Source organism: Populus euphratica, unplaced genomic scaffold (assembly GCF_000495115.2).
Source record: "Populus euphratica unplaced genomic scaffold, PopEup_1.0 scaffold293.1, whole genome shotgun sequence".
NCBI classification, from domain to species: Eukaryota; Viridiplantae; Streptophyta; class Magnoliopsida; order Malpighiales; family Salicaceae; genus Populus; species Populus euphratica.
In genome coordinates, this window is record NW_011500074.1 from 26,128 (window position 1) to 38,765 (window position 12,638).

General features: G+C 30.7%; 1 protein-coding gene across 3 annotated transcripts; it reads right to left on the bottom strand.

Annotated features, from left to right (window-relative positions):
- Positions 1 to 873: 873 nt before the first annotated feature.
- On the bottom strand, positions 874 to 6,163 carry LOC105108560 (transcription factor VOZ1-like). 3 transcript variants are annotated; one of them, XM_011002906.1, is made up of 5 exons: positions 5,994 to 6,163; positions 4,863 to 5,126; positions 4,545 to 4,694; positions 2,121 to 2,643; positions 874 to 1,985 (listed from the first exon to the last, which is right to left on the bottom strand). In XM_011002906.1, the coding sequence occupies exons 2-5, from the start codon at positions 5,088 to 5,090 to the stop codon at positions 1,417 to 1,419; spliced, it is 1,470 nt and encodes a 489-aa protein (XP_011001208.1). In that variant the 5' UTR covers positions 5,091 to 5,126; positions 5,994 to 6,163; the 3' UTR covers positions 874 to 1,416. The 3 variants fall into 3 exon arrangements, with proteins under 3 accessions (XP_011001208.1, XP_011001207.1, XP_011001209.1); XM_011002905.1 differs by having other exon boundaries at positions 5,809 to 6,163; XM_011002907.1 differs by lacking the exon at positions 5,994 to 6,163 and having other exon boundaries at positions 4,808 to 4,888.
- Positions 6,164 to 12,638: the final 6,475 nt, after the last annotated feature.

Below are 12,638 nucleotides of genomic sequence, written 5' to 3' on the forward strand. Positions count from 1 at the left end.
TATATATTTAATAATTTATGAATTTAACTTTTATTTTTATTTTATTTAAAAAATTTTTGGCTTCAAAGTTCATATTACTAGGATTCAGGATTCCCATCAGATTTCTTTAACAGAGCAAAAAAATAACTTATCTTTTTGGTGAATAAAAAGAAAAGATAGCTAGGATTTAATATTGGTTCAAGATATAGAAATTATCTAATATTATAGGTGTCATGGCACCATACACAGTTCATAATTTAAATCTACCTTTAAATACAAACGCATGAAAATAAATAATATACAACTCGTGGATATTTATAATATAATATCCACACAAAAAATTAGTTCAATTTGATATATTCAATCTACTCGGTAGAAGAAAATAAATAAATTAAAAATATCATAAATTATACAATAATAAGCCCAACCCCGGTCCCGTAGTTGATGTAGTGAAGGTGAATGAACAAACTTTATTAAGAGATGTATTTCTGGGTTTTTGAAGTCTTTGAATCTGTGTTGTTTAGGTCCATGCTTAGAAAAGAGAAGAATAGGAAAACAGGATGAGCAGGATGGATCATAACTCGCTGACTCGACTCAATTGGTTTCCCAGGTCATTGAAAGCAGTCGAGTCTCGTTGGCATCGATTGAGAAAGATATCAGGTTTGAGAAAAGAAGTTTGGGAAAATGAAGAGGATTAGATGGTGACTTTAGAGATCATATTTGAGAAAGATATCAAATTTTGGTTTCAAAACAGTGTTCCTGTGTTGTTTTCAAATGGCCAAGCTTTGACTGAAATATTCTCATGATATCAATAGAGCTTCAGGACTCATTCCAGAAAAATCGCTGTTCTCTTGTATCAAAATAGGCTGTCAGAGGAAGAAGAACACAACGGGAAAATGGAAATTGCAAACTAGAATTGTAAGAATTCGAAATAATATTTACAAATCCCTGAGAAAGTCGAGAGCATAACGATTTAAACAGACAATATCATATACTTGAGGGCAGGAAAGTCCTGATGAAAACGTATCTTCCATTAGCATGAAAACAGCAGCTATTAGTAGCATAGTCTTAACACCCCAGCCACAAAAAAAATGTAAAGTATATTAGTATATTAGCAGTTGTTTGCATCCATCACTTGCTATTCTGGTGATTTTCCACTCTCCAGGGTGAACCAGCATGTCATATCAGTTATATAAAAATGGACCGAGGAAAAACAGCCATTTTTCTTCACCTTCAATAAGTTAGAATACGCTCCAGCTTCCACAACAATGATGCAGGCAGCGCTCCTGTGAATGAACTATGCACAATTCTGTGGTGAAAAAGGTGCTTGAACTCATGTTATTGAGGTTGGAAAACTAGAGATCCATGCATCACTACTATGAAAAGTTGCCTAAGCTAATGCAACTAGACGACAAACAATGCTTGTTTCCACATCAATCATGGTTTCTTAAACTGTGTCAGATAGTAGTCTCCTAGATTCTCAACGAGATAATCATAATGCGGACCTGGCCCATAGTCATATGCTTCATTGGTTGGCGCCACCCGGGTTGAGCCTGAATAAACATTTCTGACACCGGCCTTAGCATTCACTTTGGTCCGTCCTTTGACAGTACGCTTGTGGTCAGAGGGAAATTCAGCAGTGAGTCTCCCCATCTGCTTCTGCAGATCAACAACTGATTCATTTGCTAGTTTCCCCTTAGCACTCTTCTTTCCATCAACAGCCTTCAATTCCAATCTATATAATGCACAAGCATCACAGTTATTGATTTCATATTCATAAAGATGCCACTCAAAATTGTTCAGTGGTTGTGGATCCATGTAATATGATCTCTTTAACCCTCCATATTCATTCATAACTTGTTTCCTTGACTCATGCCAACCACGCCCAGTGTAATCAGGCAAAGACCTTTGCTTTCTGTTCCCACTTTCAAATGCTCTGCGAGGCTTGTCAAAAAAGAGCCATTCCCTAATTGTTTCACCCTTGAGAACCGAAAGATCAAATAGCTCTGTGATATTAGAAGAAAATTAATTGAACGGACAAAAATTGCAAAGGATTTATCAGAAGACATATTCTGCTTCAAATAGAAATAATAAAATAGCTACTGCTCACCAAAGACATAAAGCAACATATATTAACATACCAGGTGCATTCCATGGGGACTTCGCAGTTGCAGCTCCCTCACATTCTGGGATTCCAACATCTTTTCCTTCAACCTTTGCCCTAAGGGAAGAAAATAGAAGACAATCTTTCAGACCAATTCCTCCAGGTCTCAGAATCGGACTCAGTCCAGGTGGCCCTTCATTCACTGCTACGTCATGATGAAAGCTGCTACAATAGTCCTGATACCAGTCCAACCCTCCTTGAGCAGGCCTTGGACAATCCCAAAGGGCACATTTTGGGCCTAAGAAAGCTGAAGGCGGAGGACACATGCTTGGCAGATAGCTGGAAACAAGATGGGTAGCATCCTCACTCAAATCCATGCCATTAAAACCAGTGTAAAAGTTTTGCTCAGAATTCTGAGGTAAATCAAAATGATGGTATTCCAACTGAGCCAACCCTTCCATGTTATTAATCACCATGCTACGAACTCCTGAAGGGGAGTCTTTGCATTCATCAACAAATGGGAAGACATGCTCTTGCTGATCATGATTCACGCCATATCCCTGAATCAAATAAACCAGAATCACCTGTGAGCATCCTTTCAGTTTTAGCCACACACCAAAGTTAATGCAATTATGCAAATAAAGCAAATTAGTTATGCAACATTCTCAAAACATGACAAGGTAAAACTAAGCCATTTTAAGCTCCAAGTAAAAGTATTTCAAGTCTCAAAACAAACAAACACAAGGACTACAAACAGCCACAAACTAAATCACCATGCAGTCACTAAGCAACGAGGATGGGTTGGAAAAAAAAAAAAAAACATACTTTATACATCTTTTCATAGTTTGTTTACTCTTAAGTAAAACAACTGCAGAAAACATACAAAAGTAAGGAAATTTTATGATCTGAATACACCAGAACTATACCAACTTTATGCTGAGATAATATACATTTTCATAGTTTGTTTACTCTTAAGCAAGAAACTGCAGAAAACATACAAAAGGAAATTTTATGATCTGAATGCACCAGAAATATACCAACTTTATGCTGAGATAATATACATTTTCTACTTATAACCTATAGAGCAGGTACTTGGGATGAAATTTTATATCAAGAAAATCGCTCAAATGTTATTAACTCAGAAGGTAAATCATCAGACAGACTCGGACTAGAAATAAGATGAAATGTAGATAGAATAAGACACAAAAAACTGAAAATAACTGGCACCCAAGAGTATAAGGTTATTATCCATCATTAATATTCCATTAATTTGCATTATGGCCTATAACAGTGCATTATTGTATCCCCCAAACCTCATCCATCACCAAAACCCATTTCATACTTGTCTAAGCAATTTATTTTTTTAACTTGCACTCTGACTAGGTTCCAAGAACCAAACGTAATCATGGGCAACCTTTGAATCAATAAGCACAAAACAACAGGCAGAGTACCCTACAATAATCTTCTTCTCCACTCTACCATACTATTCCAGCCCTTGAGAATTCTTGGGGAAATTAGAGTCCTTGGTTTTCTTTACAGCCTCCAATAATAAATTTGGGGGTAGTTGGACTAAAATCAATTGACAAAGTCATCTTTAAGTATAAAATAAATTCACTTGTTGGGTACAAATCCAAAATTAGTGGAATTGAATTAAGATAATCTTTTTTTTTTCCCTTTTATTTTAAGTGTAAATCACTTAATTGTTTGTTCTTTTTTGTCATTTAGCATAGGGCATAATGGACGTGCAAGTAAATATGAAAAGAAAATACTCTTTAAAAGCATGAATCCTACCATACAATGGCCAACTCTATGTAAAATCCAAACACTGGATCAGATTTCATATTTTTGGAATAAAGCTCTAAAATTCAATTCATTACCAAATCAAGCCTTCAACTCACAAGAGTGGCAGCTTAATAACATAACTGAACTGAAATCGCCAAAAACCTGACTTTCCAAACAAGGGTTAATATTTCTTCTCAAGATTCCCTATTTTAAGCTGCATGAGCACTCAAGCCTGGCTGTCAACCCTGTTTAGTGATTTGATAGATAACCATGGACAGCAAACCATTGCTGTAAATATGAAAGCAACACATGCAAAAATCTATATCCAATAAAAGGGAGAAGAGAGCTAAACTTTCTAGCAACACATGCTTAATTCAATTACCTTGTGACAGCAAACAGCAATCATATTCTAGATCTCCAATCTGTTTTTTCCGTTAGCAAAGCCTATACAAGGGAGGGTTTGTTTTTGTGGTTGAATTTGGTTTTCAAACTGTGAAATAAATTGATGCTTATTTAGGTGTTTTTCAATAGTTTTGATGTGCTGATTTCAAAAATAAATAAATAAACATCATTTTACAGCATTTCCAATTTAAAAGCAGCTTTGAAAAGCAATCTGCACAGCATTACCAAACACACTAAACCTCACAAAATAACTGCACAAGGTTAAAAAAAAACCTACCTCTTGAAAGATGACATTGTTGCCAACTTGCAAGCTCTGATCATTAGGTTCCGGTTTTGGTGCTGCTAATGCACTAGTGGCATCATCTTCCTCCTCGCAAAGCTGCAGCAGCCTGCATATGTCCGTTGAGAATGACCCAAGACTACCACCCTATAATCCCACAAAGATTAAAATTCACAATTATGATATTAATCCAGTACAAACAAAATACCATGCATTCTCATCACATGAACTGAATACATGCCAAGTTCTCACATACATACATGATATGTAAAGATGTTCATGGACTATAAATGGGATAAGATATTCAATCCTAACTTGTTGCAAAGAAGATGCTGGAGAAGGCTCATTGAGCTCAGCTTTCCATTCACGAAGCATCTGATGAACTTGCTCCTCAAGGACAGCCACATCAACCGTGCGGCTTTCTTTCCTAGCAAACTGCAGATCCAAGAACATTCCTTGAAGATCATCAACACGGTTCTTCGCCTTGTCCTTGAAAAGCTTATGAGATGCTGACTTACAATTGATCTTCGAACCCTTCCCCATCACAGTAACGCTCCCTTTACTCTCCTCAACAAAACCCTACAACAAAAATTCCACTTAAGACCAGGCACAATAGCATGTAATCAACGATGAACATAAAGCACATTTTCAAGTAAACTTAGCTTAAACCAAAATAATTCCATACTTAAACATTCAAGAAAATCCCAATTAGATTCCACCATAAACAAAAAGAAAATATTTGAATATATTCAGTTTAAATGTCAACCAATAAAATATCCTGACAAAACATATTTGGTCGAAAAAACCACCACTAACGACTGATCATGTTTTCAAAGAATTAGTATCCATCAAAATAAATAAATAAACAAATAAAAAATTTAAAATGTCAATGTTAAACCTGAAGAAAGAAAACCCAATTGTCCATAGAACCCTTTGAAAGCATGAGCAATAATAGAATTCATTTTTTAAAATTAAAAAAAAAAAATCAAAGCAGCTGAAAAGTAGCACAAAATCGTACCTAAATCAGCAATTCAAGAAAACCCAACATGCCCCCCATCTTTTTTCATCATTAGTTTTTGCACTTGAATTCTAAACAACATGCACACTTCTATAAATATTAAATTAGCAAATCAGTAAAAGCTAAACTAAATCACTGACACAAAACCATAACAATCCAAACACATACAATAATTGACATAAAAATAACATAAAATCCAAGATGAAAAAAAAAACTTTTAATCACTGATCATCACAAACTTACTACGATAATCTTTCTTCAAGTTCTCACCAAGAGAGAGAGCAAAAAAAAACAAAACAGAGAGAGAGAGAGAGAGAGAGGTGTTCTTATGCAATGAAAGGTGTCTAAGAAACGGGGGAGGAAAGCTCTTTATAAGTAAATATATTCCAGAAACAAAAAGCAGCAGAGATTCTTCTTGATTTTTTTACCTTATTTCTTTGGGTACTAAATTTATTATTTTCCCATATTCTTTGTTTCTTATTTTTCCAGAGGGAGAGAGATTTTGTAGAGAGAGAACGTGTGTGGGCGATGGATAAGAGAGTGTCTCTAACAATGGTATGTTTTCAGTGCGGGTGTGAGGGAATGTATGCATGTGTACGCGACAGAAGCTCATTCGGTGGCGGTCTTATATTACTTATTTGGATGCTTTGGTTTGGTTTTACCCTTGTTTTTATAGTAAATTTCAGTTTTGCCCTGTGGGGTATGATCTCCTGTGCACGCAGAGGAGATAGGTTCGGACCTTGGACATATCTGGAGTGGTTGAAGTTCTCCACTCATCATTCACCCTCGTGACGTGTGTACATAATTAATATTAAACTCGATTTAACTCGTGTATCTTAGTTTCTAAAGAAGGTCAATCTAGAATTAAGTTTTTTTAATTATTTTAAATATTAATCCCATTAAATTTGGGTAACCTAATAATTCAAACAGATCTAATTAATCTGACTAAATCTAGATAAGTTCTGATCAAATCAACTCTAATTATTTTTTAAAAAAATAAAGTCGTTTGGGAATATTACACTAGAAATACCTAATAATCTTTGATCCACTTTTTATTTATTATTTTTTTTCTAGCAAACCATAAATAAGTACATTTGATATACCGAGGTTGTCGATCAAGCCTCTTAAGAACTCTGTCCTTGTTAAATTCCTAGTGTTTTATAAATTCTTAATTGAATTTCTACATGTTCATTAACGAAGCATGGAAACATAGTATAAAATTTGGTTGAAGTGATACAAATTAAAAAAGTATTAGAAAAATATAATAATTTGGACAAATTTAAGTTTGGAAACACGGTATAAAATTTTAGTGAAATAATACAAATTAAAAAAAATAGAAAAATAGTATAGTTTAAACATATTTGTTATCGTAATCACAATTTAAAATAAAACAACAATTTTAAATTTTGGTTACCAAAATATAATTATGATTCTAAATATCAATTACAATGGGTATAAAACTTTTCATGTCCGTCACTTCTTGAAAATAAAAAAGCTCTAAAATCTTTAAAGTCACTATTAAAATAGCTTTCAATAGCTAAAAACAACCTTTAATCTTCCATCAAAACCATTCTCCCCTTGTCTTCATGAAACTTTTTAATGTTTTTTTATTGTAAATTGTTGACGCAATTCACGATTTACAACCACCCCTCCACAACAATCAATAAAACTACCACCCTACCATCAAAAAATAAAAGTAAAATATTTCTATTTCCTCTTAGTTTATGGGTTTTATTGTTAAATTGAGAAGTTTTAAATTTTGATTTATGATTGTTTGTGTGATGTTTGATAGTTTGGTGTTTTGTTGATGTTAAAATAATTTTGGGTTTGAGTCGAGCAATTATGTGTGTTTTTATAAAATTGATGTTATTTAAGGAATCAATTAGGTTTGAATTAAAAAAATTAAGGTATAAGTTGAATTTTGGGGTTATTTGCCATATCTAAGAATATTTTTTAAACTAAGATAAATTTTGTTTTAATTGATGCAATTATTTTTTTCAATCAATTAATGCTATTAATAAAGCTATGATTGAAATCATAGCAACTAAAGTTTGTGTTAAATTTTGGTAAAAATTATTGTAATTAGGGATTTTACTTCAACTAAGTTAATATAGGTTTTAATTAATACAATTAGATACATTATCATTAATATTATTAAGGTCAAAAGAATAACAATTAAGATTTGCATTGAATTTTGAGATTAATTATTTTTGTATGAAATAGATATTTTTATTTTACAAATTATATCTTTCAATTTCTTATGTCGTGTCATTATGATGACACTATTATTTCTTATATGAATAATAGTATTACTTACATTGATAAAAGTACTGAGTTCTTGAATGCTACAAAAAACATGTCATTTAAAGATATCAAACAAATTATATGTGGAAGATTTGAGTTGAATTATAATAATGTTGAAATAGATATCATTTAAAGGTGTTTTATTAGGGAGCATATAAATCAATTACATATGATATGGATTTTGGGAATTTGATGAAATTTTTCGTCCAAGGTGATCAAACATAATAGGGTTGTATATGATTAGTCGATATAAATGTACAAGCTCCTATAATATAAAGCACAAAGACACTATTATATTTGTATTCACATATGCTTGACCACTTAGACAAGCATCACATTCTAGCGATGCTGACACGTCTAAGATAGTAAAAGATATGTTTATAAAAATTTATGATCAAAGTAGGATTAACACTATATATAGTGATTAACACACGTATGACTTCTCTAAACCTAATGATAATAAAAATGACAGTGTCATGGATTTAGTTGAAATATTATATACAAATGATGAGATAATTAATGAGGTTTCATGTTTTAGAATTTGGTTATGATATTGGAGTTGAAGATATAATTTGTAATGATTGGTTCATTTCTTGTAGGAATTTAGTTGGTAGTATTAATTTAGTAGTTAGATAAACTTTCACCACTAAATATGATTCAATGAATGTTGTTAAGAAATAACATATTATACATTCACTTGAATATTACATTCAACATTTAAACTAAACATTTATTCAATTACAATGTGTTTATGCACCTAAATATCAATGGTAGAGGTATATTATTTAAAGATATCAAACAAATTATATATAAAAGACTTAGGTTGAATTATAATGATGTTAAAATATATATCATTTAGAGGTGTCTTGTTGGAGAACATCAATATTTTCATATACCAATTGCTTGTAATATGAATTTTAGAAATATAATGGAATTGTTCATCCAAAATAGATCAAGCATAATGGAGTTGTATATAATTAGTTGATCTAAACATAAAAACTTCAATAATATAAAGCATGGATATACTATTGTATTTTTACCCATATCTACTCAACCATTTAGATAAGCATCGTATTTTATTGGTGTTGGTACATTTAAGACAGTAAAATATATGTTTATAAAAGTTTGTAATCACTTGCATAAGTATAATTAATATTGGATATAGTGATCAACATAGGTACTCCTCTAAACTTAGTGATATTAAACACAAGGGTGTTGTAGCTTTAGTTAAGATATTAAATAATAATGATGAGATAATGAGGCCTTTTGCTCGAGGATTCAGTTATGATACAAAATTTGATAGCATGATTTGTAATGATTGGTTTATTTATTGTAGAAATTTAGTTGGTAGCATTAATTTGATAGTTGAGCAAACTTTCAACACTAAAGATAATTTAATAAATATTGTTTAGCAATAACACATTGTATATTTACTTGAATATCAAGTTCAATGTTAAAATTATATATTTGTTTAATTACAATGTGTTCATGTAGATGAATATTAATAATACTTATAATGAGATATTACATATACCTCTCTACATTGACTCTAGTGGAGTAATTAATGGTAACATTTGACCTTCTGATAGTTTAAGATAACAAAGTTAAAAAAAAATATGTACCAATATATATATATATATATGGATAAGGTTTGAATTAGATTTTGGATTAGATTTAACAATATCCATATCATATCCATTTTATATAGGGTCAAATAACTATCCAAAAAAATTTTATCCATTTAGTTTGGTATCCATCAAGTTCAAGTTAAATTGTCATATTTGTTCACTTTTTTAAGGTTTTTTTCCCTTAATATCAATACCAGATGGCAACCATGTTGGAATTTATTTTATTAAAATAAGGTTAATGGGAGGTCAAATTTAAAATGGAGTAAGCTTATTTTTAAGGTTAAAATTTTGTTGAAAATTGTTCTTAAACAAAAGTGTTTTAACATGAAATATTAACATGATTAAAATAAATTATGTGAGACTAAAAAATTAATTTCAAATAACCTTAGTTGACATGTTTTAAGGACCTAAAATCCTCTATACCATGTTGAAAAATAAATGAGATGTTCTTGTAGTTTATATAGTGGGAAGTTAAATGGTTATAAATAAATCTAAGCAAAGTAGTACTTGTTTAACTCACATGCACGTGCTCGGGCATAGGCTTTGGACCTTGGGCGTTGGGTTTTAGGTTCTTGGTCTTAGATCTTAGGTATAGGTTTCGTTTTTTTTTTTTTCCGTCTTAGATTATGAAATGTGGATGTTTCTTTAAGAATTTTAATAAAGATTGAAAAAGCACCCACGAATCTAGAAGTTATTCAAAACCTAAATGAACATAACAGAAAGAACCAAAAAACATCTATAAGTGTTCAAAGTCAAAAGTTACATTTCTTAATGTCCATTAAATTATTATCTCTCTAAAGATCTTCAAGTCTTTAAAGTAGTTAAAAAATCTTCATTCAAATGGAGGATTATTGAAATTTGTTTTAATTAAGACATGGTTAATAAATATATTTAAGGTCAAATTCAACATAGGATATACTCACTTTTAAGGTTAAAATTTTGTTAAAATATTTTCTCTAATGAAAGCTCTTTAACATGAAATATTAACATTTAAAATAAGTTATGGGTGAATAAAAGATTAATTTAAAAGAACTCTAGATTGACATATTTTATGAAACTCAAAATCTTCTATCCCACATGAAAAAGAAATAGATTTTCTTGTAGTTATATAGTGAAAAGTTAAAAGGTCATAAATAATCCGAAGCATAATAGTATGGATTTAACTCGCATGTGCGAACTTTGACTTTGGGTTTGGAGCCTTAGGCATTAGGTTTCGGATCCAAGGTCCTAGGCATGGGTTTGAGTTTTTTTTCTCCAACTTATTTTAGTCTTGAATTTGGATTTATTATAAAATAATTCTTTAGCCTATAAAGACTTTTTTTTACTAGCTTATAGTTTTGTCCAATCTAGCTAATGAATCTAATCAATTTTCTTCTAGAAGAGTTTTTTAAAACCTTTATAATTCTTTTCAGCTCAAAAACATCAAATTTAAAGCTAAAATATTCATGTTTAATTATGGTTTTATGACAAGTAATCAAAGTTGATAATAATGAAAATTAATTTTGGTAATTATCAAAATTAGTTTTTTATTTGTTTTGGTTCCAAAATCCATTATATATATATATATATATATATATATATATATATATATATATATATATATATATATATATATATATATATATATATATATATATATATATATATATATATATATATATATAAAAGATTGAAGGAAGAGCTTCATACATTGATTTTCTAGATTTCATGAACTTTTGCTCACTTTTTTTTTAAAAAAAGTTTCTTTTTTGGTTTTCCTTTCGATCTAGAGCTAAGTTCAGTCTTTATTAAGAAATATTTGATTGAGTTACAAATTTTTTTGATTCATCGATCTTGTTTAGATATTTATCTAAAAAAGGTGGTAGTGTTGAAATCTTAAGAAGTTTATTGTAAATATTTTTTTGCACTAAGTGAAGAATAATAAAGATTTAAGAACAAATGATTAACTATTGTCAATAACAAAGCTCGATCATATTTTTAAAAGTGATTCAATAAATATTTTATTTTGGTTTCATTTAATTTAATACATTAGTATGTATACAAGGATTTTTTTTAATTTATTATGCTATTTTGAATATATACATAACCTTCATATGATAAGTTTACAATAATGATGTATAACTTTGCATTCTTGTAAACTACCTTCATATGATAAGTTTACAATGATGATGTATAACTTTGCATTCTTGTAAACTAAATTGTTACCATAAACTAAATATTTATTTATACTAGCTTATTTTTCGGACATCAAACTATAACTCCTTCAACACAAGAAAAATACTTGTAAAATAAAAATTATTACTGGTATTTAATAAAAATGTAAAATGGAACAAGTTAGGAATGTTTCTAGAAACTTGAATTACTAATCATTCTCTAATGAGTCCATATTACAAGCACTCATAATTTTCACACCACTGTTCTGTAATTAACAGAGGACAGGAAAAACCTTTCATGAATTCCGACTAGCTCTGGCTTGGTTTTGTTTTTTCTGCTTACGAGGTGCGTATATATTTCATTGTCATATCCCACTAGTTTTGTTTGACTTGTATGCTTCAAATTATTATTTTTTCCTGATTTTTTTATGGCGGCTACTACAAGTCTTTCTAATTAGAATATGCACGTAATTTTCTCATTGAAACTAATATCTAAACTTCTTGGGTTTTCTGATGAACACTTCCCTCTTGGGCAAGAAGTTACACGGGCAATTTCTGTCAAATGACCTTATCAACATCTTGGTATGTACTCTCTTATTTCAACGTTGGCAAGACAAATTTTACTGGTCAATCATGGAAGAAATCAGCCAACGACACTCACTTTTATGTATCATGAAAGGGGAAAATATAAAAGCCAGCCAACTCTCTTTTCGTGGAGGGTAAGAAAGCTAGAGATGAGTAATGAAAGAAAGGCATAAAGGGCTCTTCCACTATCATCCACAGATTCCGATCGTGATTGATATAGAATCTTAAATGGTGCTTAGTCACAGAAAGGTCGATCTATTGTAGACAAGTGGCATCTTATGTCAATATATTTGGTCGGTATCTTATCATTATCTGAAATAAGACTATAGCAATTCAGAATTTACTGGGATAATATACCAAAACGGGAACAAATTGTAATAATTATGGCTGGGGGGGGGGGGTG